The 20,681-nt window shown below is 50.1% G+C and overlaps 2 protein-coding genes across 4 annotated transcripts in view; one reads left to right on the top strand and one right to left on the bottom strand.

Annotated features, from left to right (window-relative positions):
* The window catches only part of CACTIN (cactin, spliceosome C complex subunit), a 35,572-nt gene extending 15,954 nt beyond the window's left edge, over positions 1 to 19,618 (bottom strand). The window contains exons 1-3 of the mRNA XM_063959999.1: positions 18,143 to 19,618; positions 14,453 to 14,894; positions 5,542 to 5,637 (exon numbers count right to left, since the gene is read on the bottom strand). Of these exons, the coding sequence (XP_063816069.1) occupies positions 5,542 to 5,637; positions 14,453 to 14,894; positions 18,143 to 19,392 (1,788 nt within the window). The 5' untranslated portion in view covers positions 19,393 to 19,618. The remainder of the gene's footprint in view (positions 1 to 5,541; positions 5,638 to 14,452; positions 14,895 to 18,142) is intronic.
* A 95-nt stretch (positions 19,619 to 19,713) lies between these two features.
* The window catches only part of POLI (DNA polymerase iota), a 58,427-nt gene continuing 57,459 nt past the window's right edge, over positions 19,714 to 20,681 (top strand). For 2 of the 3 annotated variants that reach the window (XM_063960017.1, XM_063960009.1), the window contains exon 1: positions 19,715 to 19,978. In XM_063960017.1, coding sequence (XP_063816087.1) covers positions 19,861 to 19,978 — 118 coding nt within the window. In that variant the 5' untranslated portion in view covers positions 19,715 to 19,860. Of the gene's footprint in view, positions 19,979 to 20,681 lie in introns of all 3 variants that reach the window. The other variant, XM_063960025.1, reaches the window with a different exon arrangement.

Genomic DNA, 20,681 nt, shown 5'->3' with positions numbered 1-20,681 from the left:
CACGTAGCTGCTCGGCAGAGTTGTAATGCCGAGACCCCTTCGGGCAGCCGCCCAAGATGAGCCCACCTTCCTTGTGGAATGGCCACAGAATGTGCAAGTTGAATTGTGTTACAAATCCAACGAGCAATCGACTGCTTAGAAGCAGGCGCACCCAACTTGTTGGGTGCATACAGTATAAACAGCGAGTCAGATTTTCTGACTCCAGCCGTCCTTGAAATGTATATTTTTAAAGCTCTGGCAACGTCCAACAACTTGGAGTCCTCCAAGTCGCTTGTAGCCGCAGGCACTACAATAGGCTGGTTCAGGTGAAACGCTGATACCACCTTAGGGAGAAAATGCGGACGCGTCCGCAGCTCTGCCCTATCCGAATGGAAAATTAAATAAGGGCTTTTATAAGATAAAGCCGCCAGTTCAGATACTCTCCTGGCGGACGCCAGGGCCAGTAACATAGTCACTTTCCATGTGAGATATTTCAAATCCACATTTTTTAGTGGTTCAAACCAATGGGATTTGAGGAAATCTAAAACTACATTTAGATCCCACGGTGCCACCGGAGGCACCACAGGAGGCTGTATATGCAGTACTCCTTTGACAAAAGTCTGGACCTCAGGAACTGAGGCCAATTCTTTTTGGAAGAATATTGACAGGGCCGAAATTTGAACCTTAATAGATCCCAATTTGAGACCCATAGACAATCCTGATTGCAGGAAATGTAGGAAACGACCCAGTTGAAATTCCTCCGTCGGAGCACTCCGATCCTCGCACCACGCAACATATTTCCGCCAAATGCGGTGATAATGCTTCGCGGTGACTTCCTTTCTTGCCTTAATCAAGGTAGGAATGACTTCTTCTGGAATGCCTTTTCCTTTTAGGATCTGGCGTTCAACCGCCATGCCGTCAAACGCAGCCGCGGTAAGTCTTGGAATAGACACGGTCCCTGCTGAAGCAGGTCCTGTCTTAGAGGTAGAGACCACGGATCGTCCGTGACCATCTCTTGAAGTTCCGGGTACCAAGACCTTCTTGGCCAATCCGGAGCCACTAGTATCGTTCTTACTCCGCTTTGCCGTATGATTCTCAATACCTTTGGTATGAGAGGCAGAGGAGGAAACACATACACCGACTGGTACACCCAAGGTGTTACCAGCGCGTCCACAGCTATTGCCTGCGGATCTCTTGACCTGGCGCAATACCTGTCCAGTTTTTTGTTGAGGCGAGACGCCATCATGTCCACCATTGGTCTTTCCCAACGGTTTATTAGCATGTGGAAAACTTCTGGATGAAGTCCCCACTCTCCCGGGTGAAGATCGTGTCTGCTGAGGAAGTCTGCTTCCCAGTTGTCCACTCCCGGGATGAACACTGCTGACAGTGCTATCACGTGATTCTCCGCCCAGCGAAGGATCCTGGCAGCTTCTGCCATTGCACTCCTGCTTCTTGTGCCGCCCTGTCTGTTTACATGGGCGACTGCCGTGATGTTGTCCGACTGGATCAACACCGGTCTTCCTTGAAGCAGAGGTTCCGCCTGGCTTAGAGCATTGTAGATTGCTCTTAGTTCCAGAATGTTTATGTGAAGAGACTTTTCCAGGCTCGACCACACTCCCTGGAAGTTTCTTCCTTGTGTGACTGCTCCCCAGCCTCTCAGGCTGGCGTCCGTGGTCACCAGGATCCAATCCTGTATGCCGAATCTGCGGCCCTCCAATAGATGAGCCCTCTGCAACCACCACAGAAGAGATACCCTTGTCCTTGGAGACAGGGTTATCCGCAGGTGCATCTGAAGATGCGTGCATTGATGTACAGACCCCTTTCCTGGTTTTAGGAGATTCCTGACCAGGTCGGATAACTCCTTGGCTTTTTCCTCGGGAAGAAAAACCTTTTTCTGAACCGTGTCCAGAATCATCCCTAGGAACAGCAGACGAGTTGTCGGCATTAATTTGGATTTTGGAATATTCAGAATCCATCCGTGCTGCTTTAGCACCTCTTGAGATATTGCTAATCCCATCTCTAGCTGTTCTCTGGACCTTGCCCTTATTAGGAGATCGTCCAAGTATGGGATAATTAATACGCCTTTTCTTCGAAGAAGAATCATCATCTCGGCCATTACCTTTGTAAAGACCCGAGGTGCCGTGGACAAACCAAACGGCAGCGTCTGAAACTGATAGTGACAGTTTTGTACAACGAACCTGAGGTACCCCTGGTGTGAGGGGTAAATTGGAACGTGGAGATACGCATCCTTGATGTCCAAGGATACCATAAAGTCCCCTTCTTCCAGGTTCGCTATCACTGCTCTGAGTGACTCCATCTTGAACTTGAACTTCTTTATGTACAGGTTCAAGGACTTCAGATTTAGAATAGGCCTTACCGAGCCATCCGGCTTCGGTACCACAAATAGAGTGGAATAATACCCCTTCCCTTGTTGTAGAAGAGGTACCTTGACTATCACCTGCTGAGAGTACAGCTTGTGAATGGCTTCCAAAACCGTCTCCCTTTCGGAAGGGGACGTTGGTAAAGCAGACTTCAGGAAACGGCGAGGTGGATCTGTCTCTAATTCCAACCTGTACCCCTGAGATATTATCTGCAGGATCCAGGGATCTACCTGCGAGTGAGCCCACTGCGCGCTGTAATTTTTGAGACGACCTCCCACCGTCCCCGAGTCCGCTTGAGAAGCCCCAGCGTCATGCTGAGGCTTTTGTAGAAGCCGGGGAGGGCTTCTGTTCCTGGGAAGGAGCTGCCTGTTGCTGTTTCTTCCCTCGACCTCTGCCTCGTGGCAGATATGAATAGCCCTTTGCTCTCTTATTTTTAAAGGAACGAAAGGGCTGCGGTTGAAAAGTCGGTGCCTTTTTCTGTTGGGGAGTGACTTGAGGTAGAAAAGTGGATTTCCCGGCTGTAGCCGTGGCCACCAAATCTGATAGACCGACTCCAAATAACTCCTCCCCTTTATACGGCAAAACTTCCATATGCCGTTTTGAATCCGCATCGCCTGACCACTGTCGCGTCCATAAAGCTCTTCTGGCCGAAATGGACATAGCACTTACCCGTGATGCCAGTGTGCAGATATCCCTCTGTGCATCACGCATATAAAGAAATGCATCCTTTATTTGTTCTAACGACAGTAAAATATTGTCCCTGTCCAGGGTATCAATATTTTCAATCAGGGACTCTGACCAAACTACCCCAGCACTGCACATCCAGGCAGTCGCTATAGCTGGTCGTAGTATAACACCTGCATGTGTGTATATACTTTTTTGGATATTTTCCATCCTCCTATCTGATGGATCTTTAAGTGCGGCCGTCTCAGGAGAGGGTAACGCCACTTGTTTTGATAAGCGTGTTAGCGCCTTGTCCACCCTAGGAGGTGTTTCCCAGCGCTCCCTAACCTCTGGCGGGAAAGGGTATAATGCCAATAATTTCTTTGAAATTATCAGCTTTTTATCAGGGGCAACCCACGCTTCATCACACACGTCATTTAATTCTTCTGATTCAGGAAAAACTATAGGTAGTTTTTTCACACCCCACATAATACCCTGTTTAGTGGTACCTGTAGTATCAGCTAAATGTAACGCCTCCTTCATTGCCAAAATCATATAACGTGTGGCCCTACTGGAAAATACGGTTGATTCGTCACCACTGGAATCAGTGCCTGTGTCTGGGTCTGTGTCGACCGACTGAGGCAAAGGGCGTTTTACAGCCCCTGACGGTGTTTGAGGCGCCTGGACAGGCACTAATTGATTGTCCGGCCGCCTCATGTCGTCAAACGACTGCTTTAGCGTGTTGACACTATCCCGTAATTCCATAAATAAAGGCATCCATTCTGGTGTCGACCCCCTAGGAGGCGACATCCCCATATTTGGCAATTGCTCCGCCTCCACACCAATATCGTCCTCATACATGTCGACACACACGTACCGACACACAGCAGACACACAGGGAATGCTCTAAACGAAGACAGGACCCACTAGCCCTTTGGGGAGACAGAGGGAGAGTCTGCCAGCACACACCAAAAAGCGCTATATATGACAGGGATAGCCTTATAATAAGTGCTCCCTTATAGCTGCTTTATATATATCAAGATATTGCCATTAAATTTGCCCCCCCTCTCTGTTTTACCCTGTTTCTGTAGTGCAGTGCAGGGGAGAGACCTGGGAGCCGTCCTGACCAGCGGAGCTGTGAGAGGAAATGGCGCCGTGTGCTGAGGAGATAGGCCCCGCCCCTTTTTCGGCGGGCTCGTCTCCCGCTATTTTGTGAATACAGGCAGGGGTTAAATATCTCCATATAGCCTCTGGGGGCTATATGTGAGGTATTTTTAGCCTTTATATAGGTTTACATTTGCCTCCCAGGGCGCCCCCCCCCAGCGCCCTGCACCCTCAGTGACTGCGTGTGAAGTGTGCTGAGAGGAAAATGGCGCACAGCTGCAGTGCTGTGCGCTACCTTTAGAAGACTGCAGGAGTCTTCAGCCGCCGATTCTGGACCTCTTCTTACTTCAGCATCTGCAAGGGGGCCGGCGGCGCGGCTCCGGTGACCATCCAGGCTGTACCTGTGATCGTCCCTCTGGAGCTGATGTCCAGTAGCCAAGAAGCCAATCCATCCTGCACGCAGGTGAGTTCACTTCTTCTCCCCTCTGTCCCTCGTTGCAGTGATCCTGTTGCCAGCAGGAATCACTGTAAAATAAAAAACCTAAGCTAAACTTTCTCTAAGCAGCTCTTTATGAGAGCCACCTAGAATTGCACCCTTCTCGGCCGGGCACAAAAATCTAACTGGAGTCTGGAGGAGGGTCATAGGGGGAGGAGCCAGTGCACACCACCTGATCTGGAAAAGCTTTACTTTTTGTGCCCTGTCTCCTGCGGAGCCGCTATTCCCCATGGTCCTTTCAGGAACCCCAGCATCCACTAGGACGATAGAGAAACTATAACTATATTTGTTCCCCTTGCACAGCAACATGTTTTTTTCCAGACGCAAAAGGGTGAATTCAGTTGTTATTTTCTTGGTTGCCACTAGATAGCGTCCGATGGCCACAATTCAATTGTTCTGCCATTCAGGCGCCCGTTACCCACAGAGGTCTTGCAGTCTCCTGAGGCGCAAACATCTGCACTTTGGGCGTCTGCCCAAAGCAGGACAGATTTAGCGGTTATAAGCTGCGCGAATATCAATGTGCACCAAAACGTCAATTGAATTGTGACAATTGTTTGGGTGTCTAAACAGTCCAGTTTAGATGGGAAAATTAGATGCTTTACTAACATATATAAATTAAGCCCTAAACGCGAACTAAGATGCAAGATTAAGGAAAAAGTAGCACAATAAGGGACATAGCAGCGAGACAGAGGAAAATACGCCCGATGAAACTACCTTCACCATGTATAATTATCCTTAATGTGAGATTTTATTTCAACTCCTTTGCGACAAACAACCTAGTACACTATCTGCAAACTCAGGAGCACATTTGAGGAAAAAGAAGCAGAAGACGGTATTAAAGTTCCGTATGGAACATATGGGATCTCTCTAGGAGGACACATCCGTACACACATTGATATTCTATCAATTCTTGCTCACCTTCTGCAGTTCCAAGCGGTTATCCTCCTGGATGTGTTTGTTCCGGTCTTTCAGATCCTTCTCTGTAAGATGGCCAATTCCTTTCTTCTCCAGTGCCTTTAAAAGTACAACACTCATTAGATATTCACATCTTCACTTCACAAGTTCCAATGACCACAGTCAGATAGACTGGATACTACATATAGAATTATTATTTTAGAAGTAATAGAATCCTAAACAATTCAAATATCCAGACAGTGGGGAAAAATAAGAATTTACTTACCGATAATTCTATTTCTCGTAGTCCGTAGTGGATGCTGGGACTTCCGTAAGGACCATGGGGAATAGCTGCTCCGCAGGAGACTGGGCACAAAAGTAAAAGCTTTAGACTAGCTGGTGTGCACTGGCTCCTCCCCCTATGACCCTCCTCCAAGCCTCAGTTAGGATACAGTGCCCGGACGAGCGTACATAATAAGGAAGGATTTTGAATCCCGGGTAAGACTCATACCAGCCACACCAATCACACCGTACAACCTGTGATCTGAACCCAGTTAACAGTATGATAAACGTAGGAGCCTCTGAAAAGATGGCTCACAACAATAAACAACCCGATTTTTTTGTAACAATAACTATATACAAGTATTGCAGACAATCCGCACTTGGGATGGGCGCCCAGCATCCACTACGGACTACGAGAAATAGAATTATCGGTAAGTAAATTCTTATTTTCTCTGACGTCCTAGTGGATGCTGGGACTTCCGTAAGGACCATGGGGATTATACCAAAGCTCCCAAACGGGCGGGAGAGTGCGGATGACTCTGCAGCACCGAATGAGAGAACTCCAGGTCCTCCTCAGCCAGGGTATCGAATTTGTAAAATTTAGCAAACGTGTTTGCCCCTGACCAAGTAGCTGCTCGGCAAAGTTGTAAAGCCGAGACCCCTCGGGCAGCCGCCCAAGATGAGCCCACTTTCCTTGTGGAATGGGCTTTTACAGATTTTGGCTGTGGCTGGCCTGCCACCGAATGTGCAAGCTGAATTGTACTACAAATCCAACGAGCAATAGTCTGCTTAGAAGCAGGAGCACCCAGCTTGTTGGGTGCATACAGGATAAACAGCGAGTCAGATTTTCTGACTCCAGCCGTCCTGGAAACATATATTTTCAGGGCCCTGACTACGTCCAGCAACTTGGAGTCCTCCAAGTCCCTAGTCGCCGCAGGTACCACAATAGGCTGGTTCATGTGAAACGCTGAAACCACCTTAGGGAGAAATTGAGGGCGAGTCCTCAGTTCTGCCCTGTCTGAATGAAAAATTAGGTAAGGGCTTTTATATGATAAAGCCGCCAATTCAGAGACACGCCTGGCTGAAGCCAGGGCTAACAGCATGACCACTTTCCATGTGAGATATTTCAATTCCACAGTGGTGAGTGGTTCAAACCAATGTGATTTTAGGAGACTCAACACTACATTGAGATCCCAAGGTGCCACTGGAGGCACAAAAGGAGGCTGTATATGCAGTACCCCTTTGACAAACGTCTGAACTTCAGGCACTGAAGCCAGTTCTTTTTGGAAGAAGATTGACAGGGCCGAAATTTGAACCTTAATGGACCCTAATTTTAGGCCCATAGATAGTCCTGTTTGCAGGAAATGCAGGAAACGACCCAGTTGAAATTCCTCTGTAGGGGCCTTCTTGGCCTCACACCACGCAACATATTTCCGCCAAATGCGGTGATAATGTTTTGCGGTTACATCCTTTCTGGCCTTGACCAGGGTAGGGATGACTTCATCTGGAATGCCTTTTTCCTTCAGGATCCGGCGTTCAACCTCCATGCCGTCAAACGCAGCCGCGGTAAGTCTTGAAACAGACAAGGTCCCTGCTGGAGCAGGTCCTTTCTGAGAGGTAGAGGCCACGGGTCCTCCGTGAGCATCTCTTGCAGTTCCGGGTACCAAGTTCTTCTTGGCCAATCCGGAGCCACGAGTATAGTTCTTACTCCTCTCCTTCTTATGATTCTCAGTACTTTGGGTATGAGAGGCAGAGGAGGGAACACATACACCGACTGGTACACCCACGGTGTTACCAGAGCGTCCACCGCTATTGCCTGAGGGTCCCTTGACCTGGCGCAATATCTGTCCAGTTTTTTGTTGAGACGGGACGCCATCATGTCCACCTTTGGTTTTTCCCAACGGTTTACAATCACTTGGAAGACTTCTGGGTGAAGTCCCCACTCCCCCGGGTGGAGGTCGTGTCTGCTGAGGAAGTCTGCTTCCCAGTTGTCCACTCCCGGAATGAACACTGCTGACAGTGCTACCACATGATTTTCCACCCAGCGGACAATCCTTGCAGCTTCTGCCCTGAATGCCGAATCTGCGGCCCTCTAGAAGATGCGCACTCTGTAACCACCACAGGAGAGACACCCTTGTCCTTGGAGATAGGGTTATCTGCTGATGCATCTGAAGATGCGATCCGGACCATTTGTCCAGCAGATCCCACTGAAAAGTTCTTGCATGGAATCTTCCAAATGGAATTGCTTCGTAAGAAGCCACCATTTTTCCCAGGACTCTCGTGCATTGATGCACTGACACTTGGCCTGGTTTTAGGAGGTTCCTGACTAGCTCGGATAACTCCCTGGCCTTCTCCTCCGGGAGAAACACCTTTTTCTGGACTGTGTCCAGAATCATCCCCAGGAACAGTAGACGTGTTGTTGGAATCAGCTGTGATTTTGGGATATTTAGAATCCACCCGTGCTGACGTAGCACTACCTGAGACAGTGCTACTCCGAACTCTAACTGTTCCCTGGATCTTGCCCTTATCAGGAGATCGTCCAAGTAAGGGATAATTAAGACGCCTTCTCTTCGAAGAAGAATCATCATTTCGGCCATTACCTTGGTAAAGACCCGGGGTGCCGTGGACAATCCAAACGGCAGCGTCTGAAACTGATAATGACAGTTTTGAACCACAAACCTGAGGTACCCCTGGTGAGAAGGGAAGATTGGGACATGGAGATAAGCATCTTTGATGTCCAGAGATACCATATAGTCCCCTTCTTCCAGGTTCGCTATCACTGCTCTGAGTGATTCCATCTTGAATTTGAACCTTTTTATGTAAGTGTTCAAGGATTTCAGATTTAAAATCGGTCTCACCGAGCCGTCCGGCTTCGGTACCACAAACAGCGTGGAATAATACCCCTTTCCCTGTTGTAGGAGGGGTACCTTGATTATCACCTGCTGGGAATACAGCTTGTGAATAGCTTCCAATACTGCCTCCCTGTCTGAGGGAGACGTTGGAAGAGCAGACTTCAGGAATCGGCGAGGGGGAGACGTCTCGAATTCCAATTTGTACCCCTGTGATACTACCTGCAGGATCCAGGGGCCCACTTGCGAGTGAGCCCACTGCGCGTTTAAATTTTTGAGACGGGCCCCCACCGTGCCTGAGTCCGCTTGTAAAGCCCCAGCGTCATGCTGAAGACTTGGCAGAAGCGGGGGAGGGCTTCTGCTCCTGGGAAGAGGCTGCCTGGTGCAGTCTTTTTCCTCTTCCTCTGCCCCGGGGCAGAAATGAGTGGCCTTTTGCTCGCTTGTTCTTATAGGAACGAAAGGACTGAGTTTGAAAAGACGGTGTCTTTTTCTGCTGAGAGGTGACCTGGGGTAAAAAGGTGGACTTTCCAGCCGTTGCCGTGGCCACCAGGTCTGATAAACCGACCCCAAATAACTCCTCCCCTTTATACGGCAATACTTCCATATGTCGTTTGGAATCTGCATCACCTGACCACTGTCGCGTCCATAACGCCCTTCTGGCAGAAATGGACATCGCACTCACTCTTGATGCCAGGGTGCAAATATCCCTCTGTGCATCCCGCATATATAGTAATGCATCCTTTAAATGCTCTATAGTTAATAAAATACTGTCCCTATCCAGGGTATCAATATTTTCAGTCAGGGAATCCGACCAAGCCACTCCAGCGCTGCACATCCAGGCTGAGGCGATTGCTGGTCGCAGTATAACACCAGTATGTGTGTATATACCTTTTAGGATATTTTCCAGCCTTCTATCAGCTGGTTCCTTGAGGGCGGCCGTATCAGGAGACGGTAACGCCACTTGTTTTGATAAGCGTGTGAGCGCCTTATCTACCCTAGGGGGTGTTTCCCAATGTGCCCTAACCTCTGGCGGGAAAGGGTATAGTGCCAATAATTTGTTAGAAATCAGCAGTTTTTTATCGGGGGAAACCCACGCTTTATCACACACCTCATTTAATTCCTCTGATTCAGGAAAAACTACTGGTAGTTTTTTCACACCCCACATAATACCCTTTTTTGTGGTACTTGTAGTGTCAGAAATGTTCAATGCCTCCTTCATTGCCGTGTTCATGTAACGTGTGGCCCTACTGGACATTACGTTTGTCTCCTCACCGTCGACACTGGATTCAGTATCCGTGTCTGGGTCTGTGTCGACCATCTGAGGTAACGGGCGTTTTAGCGCCCCTGACGGTGTCTGAGACGCCTGAACAGGCACTAACTGATTTGCCGGCTGTCTCATGTCGTCAACAGTTTTTTTTTTGCAAAGTGCTGACATTGTCACGTAATTCTTTAAATACGACCATCCAGTCAGGTGTCGACTCCCTAGGGGGTGACATCACTAACACAGGCAATTGCTCTGCTTCCACATAATTTTCCTCCTCATACATGTCGACACAATCGTACCGACACCCAGCACACACACAGGGAATGCTCTGATAGAGGACAGGACCCCACTAGCCCTTTGGGGGGACAGAGGGAGAGTTTGCCAGCACACACCAGAGCGCTATATATATGCAGGGATAACCTTATATAAGTGTTACTCCCTGTTATAGCTGCTGTATTATATATTAGCTGCCAATAGTGCCCCCCCTCTCTTGTTTTACCCTGATTCTTGTAGCAGGACTGCAGGGGAGAGTCAGGGAGCCGTCCTTCCAGCGGAGCTGTGAGGGAAAATGGCGCTTGTGTGCTGAGGAGATAGGCTCCGCCCCCTTCTCGGCGGCCTTTTCTCCCGCTTTTTTCAGGAAAACTGGCAGGGGTTAAATGCATCCATATAGCCTAGGAGCTATATGTGATGCATTTCTTTAGCCATATAAGGTTTTTATAGTGTTTTATTGCGTCTCAGGGCGCTCCCCCCCAGCGCCCTGCACCCTCAGTGACCGGAGTGTGAAGTGTGCTGAGAGCAATGGCGCACAGCTGCAGTGCTGTGCGCTACCTTATTTGGAGACAGGAACGTCTTCTGCCGCCGCTTTCTCCGGACCTCTTCGCTCTTCTGGCTCTGTAAGGGGGCCGGCGGCGCGGCTCCGGGACCCATCCAGGCTGAACCTGTGATCGTCCCTCTGGAGCTAATGTCCAGTAGCCAAGAAGCCCAATCCACTCTGCACGCAGGTGAGTTCGCTTCTTCTCCCCTTAGTCCCACGATGCAGTGAGCCTGTTGCCAGCAGTACTCACTGAAAATAAAAAACCTATTTAAACTTTTACTTCTAAGCAGCTCAGGAGAGCCACCTAGCATGCACCCTTCTCGTTCGGGCACAAAAATCTAACTGAGGCTTGGAGGAGGGTCATAGGGGGAGGAGCCAGTGCACACCAGCTAGTCTAAAGCTTTTACTTTTGTGCCCAGTCTCCTGCGGAGCCGCTATTCCCCATGGTCCTTACGGAAGTCCCAGCATCCACTAGGACGTCAGAGAAAGAAACATGTATGTAACAGTTAACAAGAACACAAGACTTGCATACAAACAGTTATAGATTTGTATAAAATATTTGCCAGCGCAATAAACGGTCACATTCATCTATAAAAATTTCAGCGAAATAACAGTTTCATGCAGCAGTTTTTTTTTTTTTTTTTCTTTTAATATTGTGTTGCTATGGATTATAAAGCGGTTTAATAATACGTAATAAATAAAGGTCAGGATTTTTTTTTTTTTTTTTTCGTTTTTCTAAATTCACACCAAAATTTCTTCCACTTCAAATTCATCATGTCTCTATTACGCTGCCCTCTCTCTAGCCACACACCACCTCCAAACCCTCATATCCTTCCAACATTGCGCCTCTGCTCCAATCAAATCCCTCCTGATCTGCTCATTAGCTCACCTCTACGCTGATGACCCTCTAACATCTCCATGTAGATGGATGAATGATACCACAAGCCCAACATCACCAAAACCAACTTGTCATCTTTCCACTACTTAGTGTCACATCCATTTCTCTCACACTTTATAACGTCACCCTCCCCCTTGTTCCCCATGTACCCTGCCTAGTAGTCTGTGTAGACTCCATCCTCAACCTCACTCCCTATTTCCAGCCTCTAGCTCAATCCTGTGGCCTCCGCATTAGCAACATTACAGGGTTCCAGTGTTCTACCCAGAAAATGTTTCCAGCCGGGTGGCATCAAGAAGCTACCGGGTAGGGGCCTTCACAATAATAAAATGTTTAAAGTAGCTTTCAGATACTGGCCCACACTTGTTGGCACAATTATGTTTTAATTAGCTTTCAGATACTGGCACAATTGTTTTTTAAAAATATTTTCAGAATACTGACTTCCCCCACAAACAGCTCTCAGATATTTACACAGCAGAGCTCTTTGCCCCCACTTGCTAGCTCCAAAAAGTTGTTTTTACAGCTCCTGACCAAAGACACGGTGATATACAGAACAGAGTCTCAGAGAGTGGACGCTGGACGACCATTCTCTTCAATATGCTCAGGCATCTGTTCCCACCCAGAGAGCGCGTCTCTTCCTTTTAAGCAGTGGGAGGGATCTCTGTCCTCCATCACGGTCACAGTGTGCCGGATGGAGCGCGCTGACTGTGATTGAAGCAGATGTCACATCCGGAGCTCCGTCCAGCATCCCTCTCCGCCAGAAACATGTTAAGATTGGAGAGGGTGCCGGGCGAGCGCCAGAGGATGCGCACATTACTGGGGCTGCCGGGCGGACCACCCGTAATTTAAAGCGTGGGGAGAACACTGCGGTTCGCCCTTCCTCTGCCAGGATGTCATCAAATGCCTCATCTATGCAATTATCTACAGACTTGATTACTGCAGTCTCCTACTCTCTGGTCTATTTCTCACCCTTGCCCTGACAGTGGCATCACAGCTAACCCTTCTCTCATGCCTTCTGTCTAATGCTGTGCCTCATATATTAGACGGCAGATCAGAACCACTCGGCTAATCTAGTCTGCCCCTCTTTAACCTTAGGTCTTTGTAAGGATATCCTTATGTCTATCCCAAGCATGTTTAAATTGCTCTACTGCCTTAGCCTCTACCACCTCTGATGGGAGACTATTCCACTACCCCTTCTGTACAGTAATGTTTCCTTAATTTACCCTGAACCTACCTCCCTCTAGTGTCAGTGCCCTGGTAAAACCCTTGGTATATGTTTCTATCATGTCCCCCCTTTTCCCTGCTCTGCTCCAAATTCCTTCCCATTACCTATTAAGTCCTCCATTCTGCTAATGACCTTTGCATCTTCTGCCAACACCTCACAGTCCTGCCAGTAGGACTTCAACTGCACGGCTTCCCACCTTTGGAACTCCCTGTCCCATCTAACTGGATTCTCCCAAATCCTTACAAGTGCTCCCATACGGTATCCGGTCTGTAGGTCGACAGTAACCAAGTCAACAGTGTCTAGGTTGACCAATACTGGTCGACAGTAACTAGGTCAACATGTCAAAAGGTCGACATAAGTTTTTCACCTTTTTTTTTTTTTTTTTTTACTTTTTCATACTTAACGATCCACGCGGACTACGACTGGGAATAGTAACCTGTGCCAAGCGCAGCGAGACACCTTGACCGAAGCATGGCGAGCCATGCGAGGGGACACGGTGCACTAATTGGGGTTCCCGGTCACTGTACAGAGAAAACAACACCAAAAAACACACAAAAAAATAAAAAAAATAAACGACATTTAAAACATAACAAAAAAAACTCATGTCAACCTTTTGACCTGTCGACCTAGCATCCCTGCTGACCTAGTTACTGTCGACCCTCCATAGCACACCCCTCCCAGCCTGCCTACTGTGTACCCATTTAAAGTTTCCTTCTTATGCTTCACCTTTCTCACACATTTGTTTCCCTTTGTTAGCTCTCCATAACAGGGCCCACTCTTCCTCCCTTCTCTTCAGCTCCCTGTCCTCATGGAAAGGACTTTTAGGGTGGAATTCAAATGTTTGAAAAGTCGGTTGGGTGTCTGTTTTTTACTGTCTATTAGATAGGAAAAAACAGACACCCAACTGACTTTTCAAACATCTGAATCTCCCCCTTAATGTCTACTTTGTGTCTTCTGTTGTAATGTCATGATTAATCTGGTATTTTATTGATGCAATGGCTTCCATGCTAAGTTGTTCTATTGGTAGGTTAATATGTTTACTCTGCAGTTAGACTTTACCGTACTAGTGTTTTTTCTACCACCCTGCACCTCTAGCAACTCACACAGTTTCCTCTTTTCTGCCTGGGGTGTCGCTCTCTGCTCTGGTGCTTCTAGCACTCTGGTCTGTATCTCAGTGCCGAGATACAGACCAGAGTGTGCTGAAAGCACCAAAGCAGAGAGTGAGCACCCCAGGCAGGAAAGAGGAACTGCATGGGTTGTGACAGAGATACAGATCAGAATGTGCTAGAAGCACCAAAGCAGGAAGCGACATGCCAGGCAGGAAAGAGGAACTACGTGGAATGTGACAGGTGCAGGGTGCTAGAATGAATATACAGAAATATAAAATAGAACAAAACACTATCTTATCACGCGCCTCACAAAAGTGGACAGGAAAATTAGCGATATTTGGCTACCGTATTAAGTGGCAATGTATGTAGCTACACGGCACACCAGACAAATTGATTTCTACCAACATGTTCTAAATTGTGGTTAATACTATGATCCCGCAGCAAGCTTTGATTAATTGAGGGACCTCAGCTAAGACGACAGATTGTTCTGGTCTAACCTTGCCCCAGATGAATGTGCCGAGCAAGTTGTTATCTCCAAATGGGTTGTCCGTATTGGTATATCCCATGTACTCCTCTCCCCAGCCCATTTTCTCTCTCTTCTTCCTCTCTTTGGCTTCTTTCTTGGCTAAGCGCCTAGCTCTCTTATCCTCCGGCGTCTCCATAGCCTTCATCATCTCCATTTGTTTCTTCTTTTCCTCTTTCTGTTGTAAGAGCTCCTGCAGGCTGAGGCCACCGTCAGACCCATTTTCTGGGCTCTGTGACCTGGCTGGGGATAACGATGAGACAGATGACACCGAACACCTTGATCTTGACTTTCTCCTCTCTCGGGTTCTCGCTTTGCCACTGGCTTCTTTGCCTGATTCGGACGACGACCGGTCGTTCGTTTGTCGCTTCTCGTCTCTGCCTTTACGAGATTTTCTTCTTTCACCCGATTTTGATCTTACAAAAAAAAAAAAAAAAAAAAAGCATACGAATAAACACATTTTATAAGAATTAATAAAAGCTATGTTCTATATTCAGGATTAGTGGAGTTTGATACTCTTAAAGGGGACAATACAGATTTAATACCAATGTACAACCACTGACCAGAATGTAGGAGAGTTAACGATAAATCAGAATGTAACGTAATAATTATGTATATTCTTGTTGCATTATACCAACAGTAGCCCTTGATTCTATCACTTTATTGTATGCTCAGTAGACATAGGCAGTAGTACACCACACCCAATTATGTGAGTATTACTAAGGAATAGTTAATACTGGTGCAGATGCCAACTGGGGCAGCATGTTTGTTGTGGTGGTTAGCATTGCTGCTTCACAAGCATGGAGGTCCAGGGCCTTTGGTGTGCAGTTTGTATGTTCCCCCCCTGTGCTTGCATGTGTTTCCTCCTGGTTCTCCCATTTCCTTATACAAAGGACTGAAATATTCTCTGCATAGCGCACTATAAAATTCCCTCAACATAAATAATAATAATAATAATAATAATAATAATAATAAAATAACTCTAAATATGGTAGAACAGCCACACTTATTTCTGCGCACCCAATGTACATACAATTGTGGCCAACTTGAGCACAACGCTCTATCAGCCCAGCCCAAATACATGCAAGAGGCAGGAGAGAATTACTATTTTAAGTCCCACACTTTGGTCATGTACTATGGTCATTCCGAGTTGATCGCTCGCTAGCTGCTTGTAGCAGCAATGCACGCGCTAGGCCGCCGCCCTCTGGGAGTGTATCTTAGCTTAGCAGAATAGCGAACGAAAGATTAGCAGGATTGCTACTAAATAATTTGCTACAGTTTCTGAGGGGTGTAGTATGGTATGCCGGCGCTCGGGCTCCCGGCGACCAGCATACCGGCGCCCGAACGCCGGCATACTGACAGCGTGACTAGCGCAAATGAGCCCCTTGCGGGCTCACTGCGCTCGCCATGCTGCGGGCACGGTGGCGCGCGCCATGCTATTTATTCTCCCTCCAGGGGGGTCATGGACCCCCAAGAGGGAGAAAAAGTGTCGGTATGCGGGCTGTCTGGATTCCGGCGTCGGTATACTGTGCGCCAGGATCTCGACAGCCGGCAAACTGAATACCACCCGTTTCTGAGTAGCTCCAGACCTACTCCTAGACTGCGATCACCTCAGTCTGTTTAGTTCCTGGTTTGACGTCACAAACACGCCCTGCGTTCGGCCAGCCACTCCCCCGTTTCTCCAGCCACTCCTGCGTTTTTACCTGGCACGCCTGCGTTTTTTAGCACACTCCCGGAAAACGCTCAGTTACCTCCCAGAAACGCCCCTTTCCTGTCAATCACTCACCGATCAGCAGTGCGACTGAAAAACGCCGCACGAACACCAGCAAATCTACTAAGTTGTGTGTTAAATAACTTCGCGCATGCGCGTTGCGTACCATGCGCATTTTCCACCTAATCGCTGCGTTGCGAAAAACGGCAACGAGCGAACAACTCGGAATGACCACCTATGTCCGAGTAATGTGTAGTAGGGATGGACATCGATGATTCAAAATCATTGATGGTCTATGACTGATTTTGCATACTTTTACCATCGATGGGGTAGAACCAGATGGTTTCCCTCCATCGATGGCAAGGCTTAAACGAATATATATATATTTTTTTACAAGATGCCGGGACACTGAGCATAGCCCCGCCCCCAACACCCGCAGGTTTTTCACGATGAGAGAAACCATCGATGGCCATCCCTAGTTTGTAATTCTACACCTCTTGCACAATCTACAGCAGAAAGGGAACAAATTCTGGGCAAATGGAATGCTGCCTTTGTAAGTGGTTAAGCAATAAGTATATTTTCGTATATTTGTCTATAAGGGCCCTCTTTTTTGTAGCTGACGCAAGACTTGGGGGTGGGGGGGGGGGGGGGGGCGGTCGACTGACTCAATGCTTTGATATCATTTTCACACTTTTTGGACTTATGACGTAGCTAGGCGCACTTTTGTTTACAAACCTGCCCCCCTAATGCGCAGAGCTGATGTACAGATTATTATGCCTCGGGCAGACAAACGCATTTCACGCTCTGCATTCAGAGCCCTTCTTAGAGGCGTTCCAGTCTGTTCTGCGCTTAAGCGGACTGCACATTATGCCGACTCAAGTAAGCATATACACTTACCGAATGACCGCTCTATGTCAGTCCTCACATCACAGCTGGATGGGAATTTTTTATTTGCTCACTTAGCTGTGATGCCAGTGGGTCACGTGTACATACAGCCAGATGCGCAGATATATCAGGCATCGGCTGTGCTGCAGGGCTGAAACAATATGTCTGTGAACGGGAGGCAATCAATTTGCCGGCTGCTGGGATCCAGACAGCCGGAATTCCGGCTCACAGGGGCTATTCCCGCTCGTGGGTATCCACGACACCCAGAGTGGGAATAGATCCTGTGGTGAGCGTACCGAACCCGCAAGGGAACTCGCAGCGCTCGCCCCGCTGTCGGCATTCTGCCTGCCGGTATTACATACGTATTCCCTGTGAACAACGTAATTCAGACACGTCGGGTGCACCCAGCTTTAGATACAGATATAGCAAACTTAAGGTGCGTACAAACGATATGTCTGTGAACACCATCATTCGCAGACATATCGCGTTAGCCCTGCAGCATAGTTGATGGCCGGTATATCGGCACATCGTGCTGCGTACACGGGCGGTTAGCCGACTACCAGTGCAGATGGGCCCTTAATGCTAAATGATTTGCAGAGGTCACCAGCTTAGCCTGAAGTCACTTGCTTCTGCAGGTAGTTGTTTTTTGGATCAGACTACAAGGTGCATTTAATATCCCGGGCTCGCTGTACGCAAGTACAGCTGTTACGTATGTAACGGTATGCCGGCGGCCGGGTTCTTGGTGGTCAGCATACCGAAGCTGGGATCGCGGCCGCCAGAAAGCCGACAGCGGGACGAGTGCAACAAAGCCCCTTGCGGGCTCACTGCGCTCGCCACAGGTTTTATTCCCACTCCATGGGTGTCGTGGACACCCACGAGTGTGAAAAGCCCGTTAGCCGGGATTCCGGCTGGCGGCATTGTCAGTGGTCGGGATTCCGGCGTTGGTATCCTGACAGCTGGAATCCCAACTGCCGGCAATGTAACCGCATCCCGGCTGTACACCACACACAGAATAGAATACCCCCCCCCCCCCCCCCCCAAATATACAACGAAGCACTAGCTCCTTACCTGGATTTTCTGTGCCCTTTCTTTTTTCTTCCTGAATCTTTTTGACTGGTGGAACGGGCTCGATGCCGCCTTCCGTCAGTGTTCTCTTGACTGCTGGAACGGGCCCGATGCCTTCTTTTGTCTGTGTTCTCCTGGCTGCTGGAACGCGCCCGGTACCTTCTTCTATCTGTGTTCTCCTTACTGTTGGAACGGGCCCGCTGCCTCGTTTTCCCGTTACTCGCTTTACTACTGGAACTGACCTGGTGCCTACTTTTCTCTGTGTGGTCCTGACCACTGGAAGGGACTTGCTGCTTTCCCGTCCCAGGGCTATCAGGACTGCCAGAACGGTTCTTGTGCCTCCTCTGCCCGGGGTGCTCCCTACTGCCGGAACAGGCCCGGTGCCTCCTCTGCCCAGGGCTCTCTGGACTGCTGGAACGGTTGCGGTGCCTCCTCGGCCCGGGGCTCTCCTCACTGCTGGAGCGGTTGCGGTGCCCCTTCGGCACGGGGCTCTCCTCACTACCAGAACGGTTGCGGTGCCCCCTCGGCCCGGGGCTCTCCTTACTGCCGGAACGGTTGCGGTGCCCCCTCGGCCCGGGGCTCTCCTTACTGCCGGAACGGTTGCGGTGCCCCCTCGGCCCGGGGCTCTCCTTACTGCCGGAACGGTTGCGGTGCCCCCTCGGCCCGGGGCTCTCCTTACTGCCGGAACGGTTGCGGTGCCCCCTCGGCCCGGGGCTCTCCTTACTGTCGGAACGGTTGCGGTGCCCCCTCGGCCCGGGGCTCTCTGTACTGCCGGAACGGTTGCGGTGCCCCCTCGGCCCAGGGCTCTCCTTACTGCCGGAACGGTTCCGATGCCCCCTCGGCCCGAGACGCTCTTTACTGCCGGCACGGGCCCTGTGCCTCCTCTGCCCAGGGCTCTCTGGACTGCTGGAACGAGGCTGGTGTCTCCGCGGCCCGGGGCTCTCCTTACTGCCGGAACGGTTCCGTTGCTCCCTCGGCCCGGGGCTCTCCTTACTGCCGGAACGGTTCCGGTGCCCCCTCGGCCCGGGGCTCTCCCGACTGCCGGAACGGGCCCGGTGCTTCCGCTGCCAGGGGTTCTCCGGACTGCTGGAACGGTGCCGGCACGGATTTCGTTCTTTGCTGTTGAAACGTTTCCAATCACGAGACTTCTCCCCCCCGGAGTCCGAGCTGCTGGACCGCTCCGAGCTCCGGCTCCTCCGCCACCATCTGCCTGAGCGGCCCGTCCCTACCGGAGAAGGGGAACCCGGCGGCATGACTGCTGCGTCCTCCCAGGGGTCCTGCTGCCTGCGGTGTCCGCGGCTATGCCGGATACACGGAGATCGTCTCACGAATACCACAGCGTCGGTGACACTGAGGAGGTATTGCCCGCTGCGGGGAGCCGCTCACGGCATGCGGAATCAGCGGTGCTGTGTACAACAGGCACATCCGGGGGCAACTATAGGGTCCTTACACCGTCAGCGCTTCGCACGCTGACTGAGGAGCCCCGCCCCCTGACACCGCCCCCAGAGTATTCAGAGATGAGCCCCGCCTACACCCCGCCCCCTGACACCGCCCCTCATACTTAACATGGAAAGCTTCGCCTATACCCCGCCCCCTGACACACTGTGACTGAGTGCTCGGGCTCCCGCCTGTGCCCCATGTGTTAGGATACGCGGCGCTGTGCAGCATGGAGCTGATCCTGTCATGTCTGTAGACGAGTGAGGTGCTCCTTCCTGCCAGCTATGGATTCCCCGCGGGAGGATGAGTCGGAGGACGAGGAGACGGACTGGCTGTGCCGGGAGGAGGCCTCTGAGGATGACAAGACTGCCGTCCACCAGCGCTGGCAACCCACGGCATCATGTAACTTATACCCATCTATTGCTGTATCATTAAATAACAATATGATCTCTCCACTGAGCGCTGATGGAGTTACGGGGTCCGACTCCCCAGAGACCGCCTGATGGGTGCTGGGGTTCCCTGAGAGTAGACCACCTGATGGGGTGCCATGGTCCCCAGAGACCATCTGATGGGTGCTGGGGTTCCCTGTGAGTAGACCACCCGATGCGGTGTCGGGGTTCCCTGAAACTACCTGATGGGGTGCAGGGGTTCCCTGAGACTACCTGATGGGGTGCCGGGGTTCCCTGAGACTACGTGATGGGGTTCTGGGGTTCCCTGAGACTACCTGATGGAGTGCCGGGGTTCCCTGAGACTACCTGATGGAGTGCCGGGGTTCCCTGAGACTACCTGATGGAGTGCCGGGGTTCCCTGAGACTACCTGATGGAGTGCCGGGGTTCCCTGAGACTACGTGATGGGGTGCCGGGGTTCCCTGAGACTATGTGATGGGGTGCCATGGTCCCCAGAGACTACGTGATGGGGTGCCATGGTCCCCAGAGACTACGTGATGGGGTGCCATGGTCCCCAGAGACTACGTGATGGGGTGCCATGGTCCCCAGAGACTACGTGATGGGGTGCCATGGTCCCCAGAGACTACGTGATGGGGTGCCATGGTCCCCAGAGACTACCTGATGGGGTGCCATGGTCCCCAGAGACTACCTGATGGGG

The sequence above is a fragment of the Pseudophryne corroboree genome, chromosome 1 (genome assembly GCF_028390025.1).
Source record: "Pseudophryne corroboree isolate aPseCor3 chromosome 1, aPseCor3.hap2, whole genome shotgun sequence".
Taxonomy (NCBI): Eukaryota; Metazoa; Chordata; class Amphibia; order Anura; family Myobatrachidae; genus Pseudophryne; species Pseudophryne corroboree.
The sequence above is the reverse complement of the archived record's forward strand: the minus strand, read 5'-3'. Positions and strand labels throughout refer to the sequence as shown.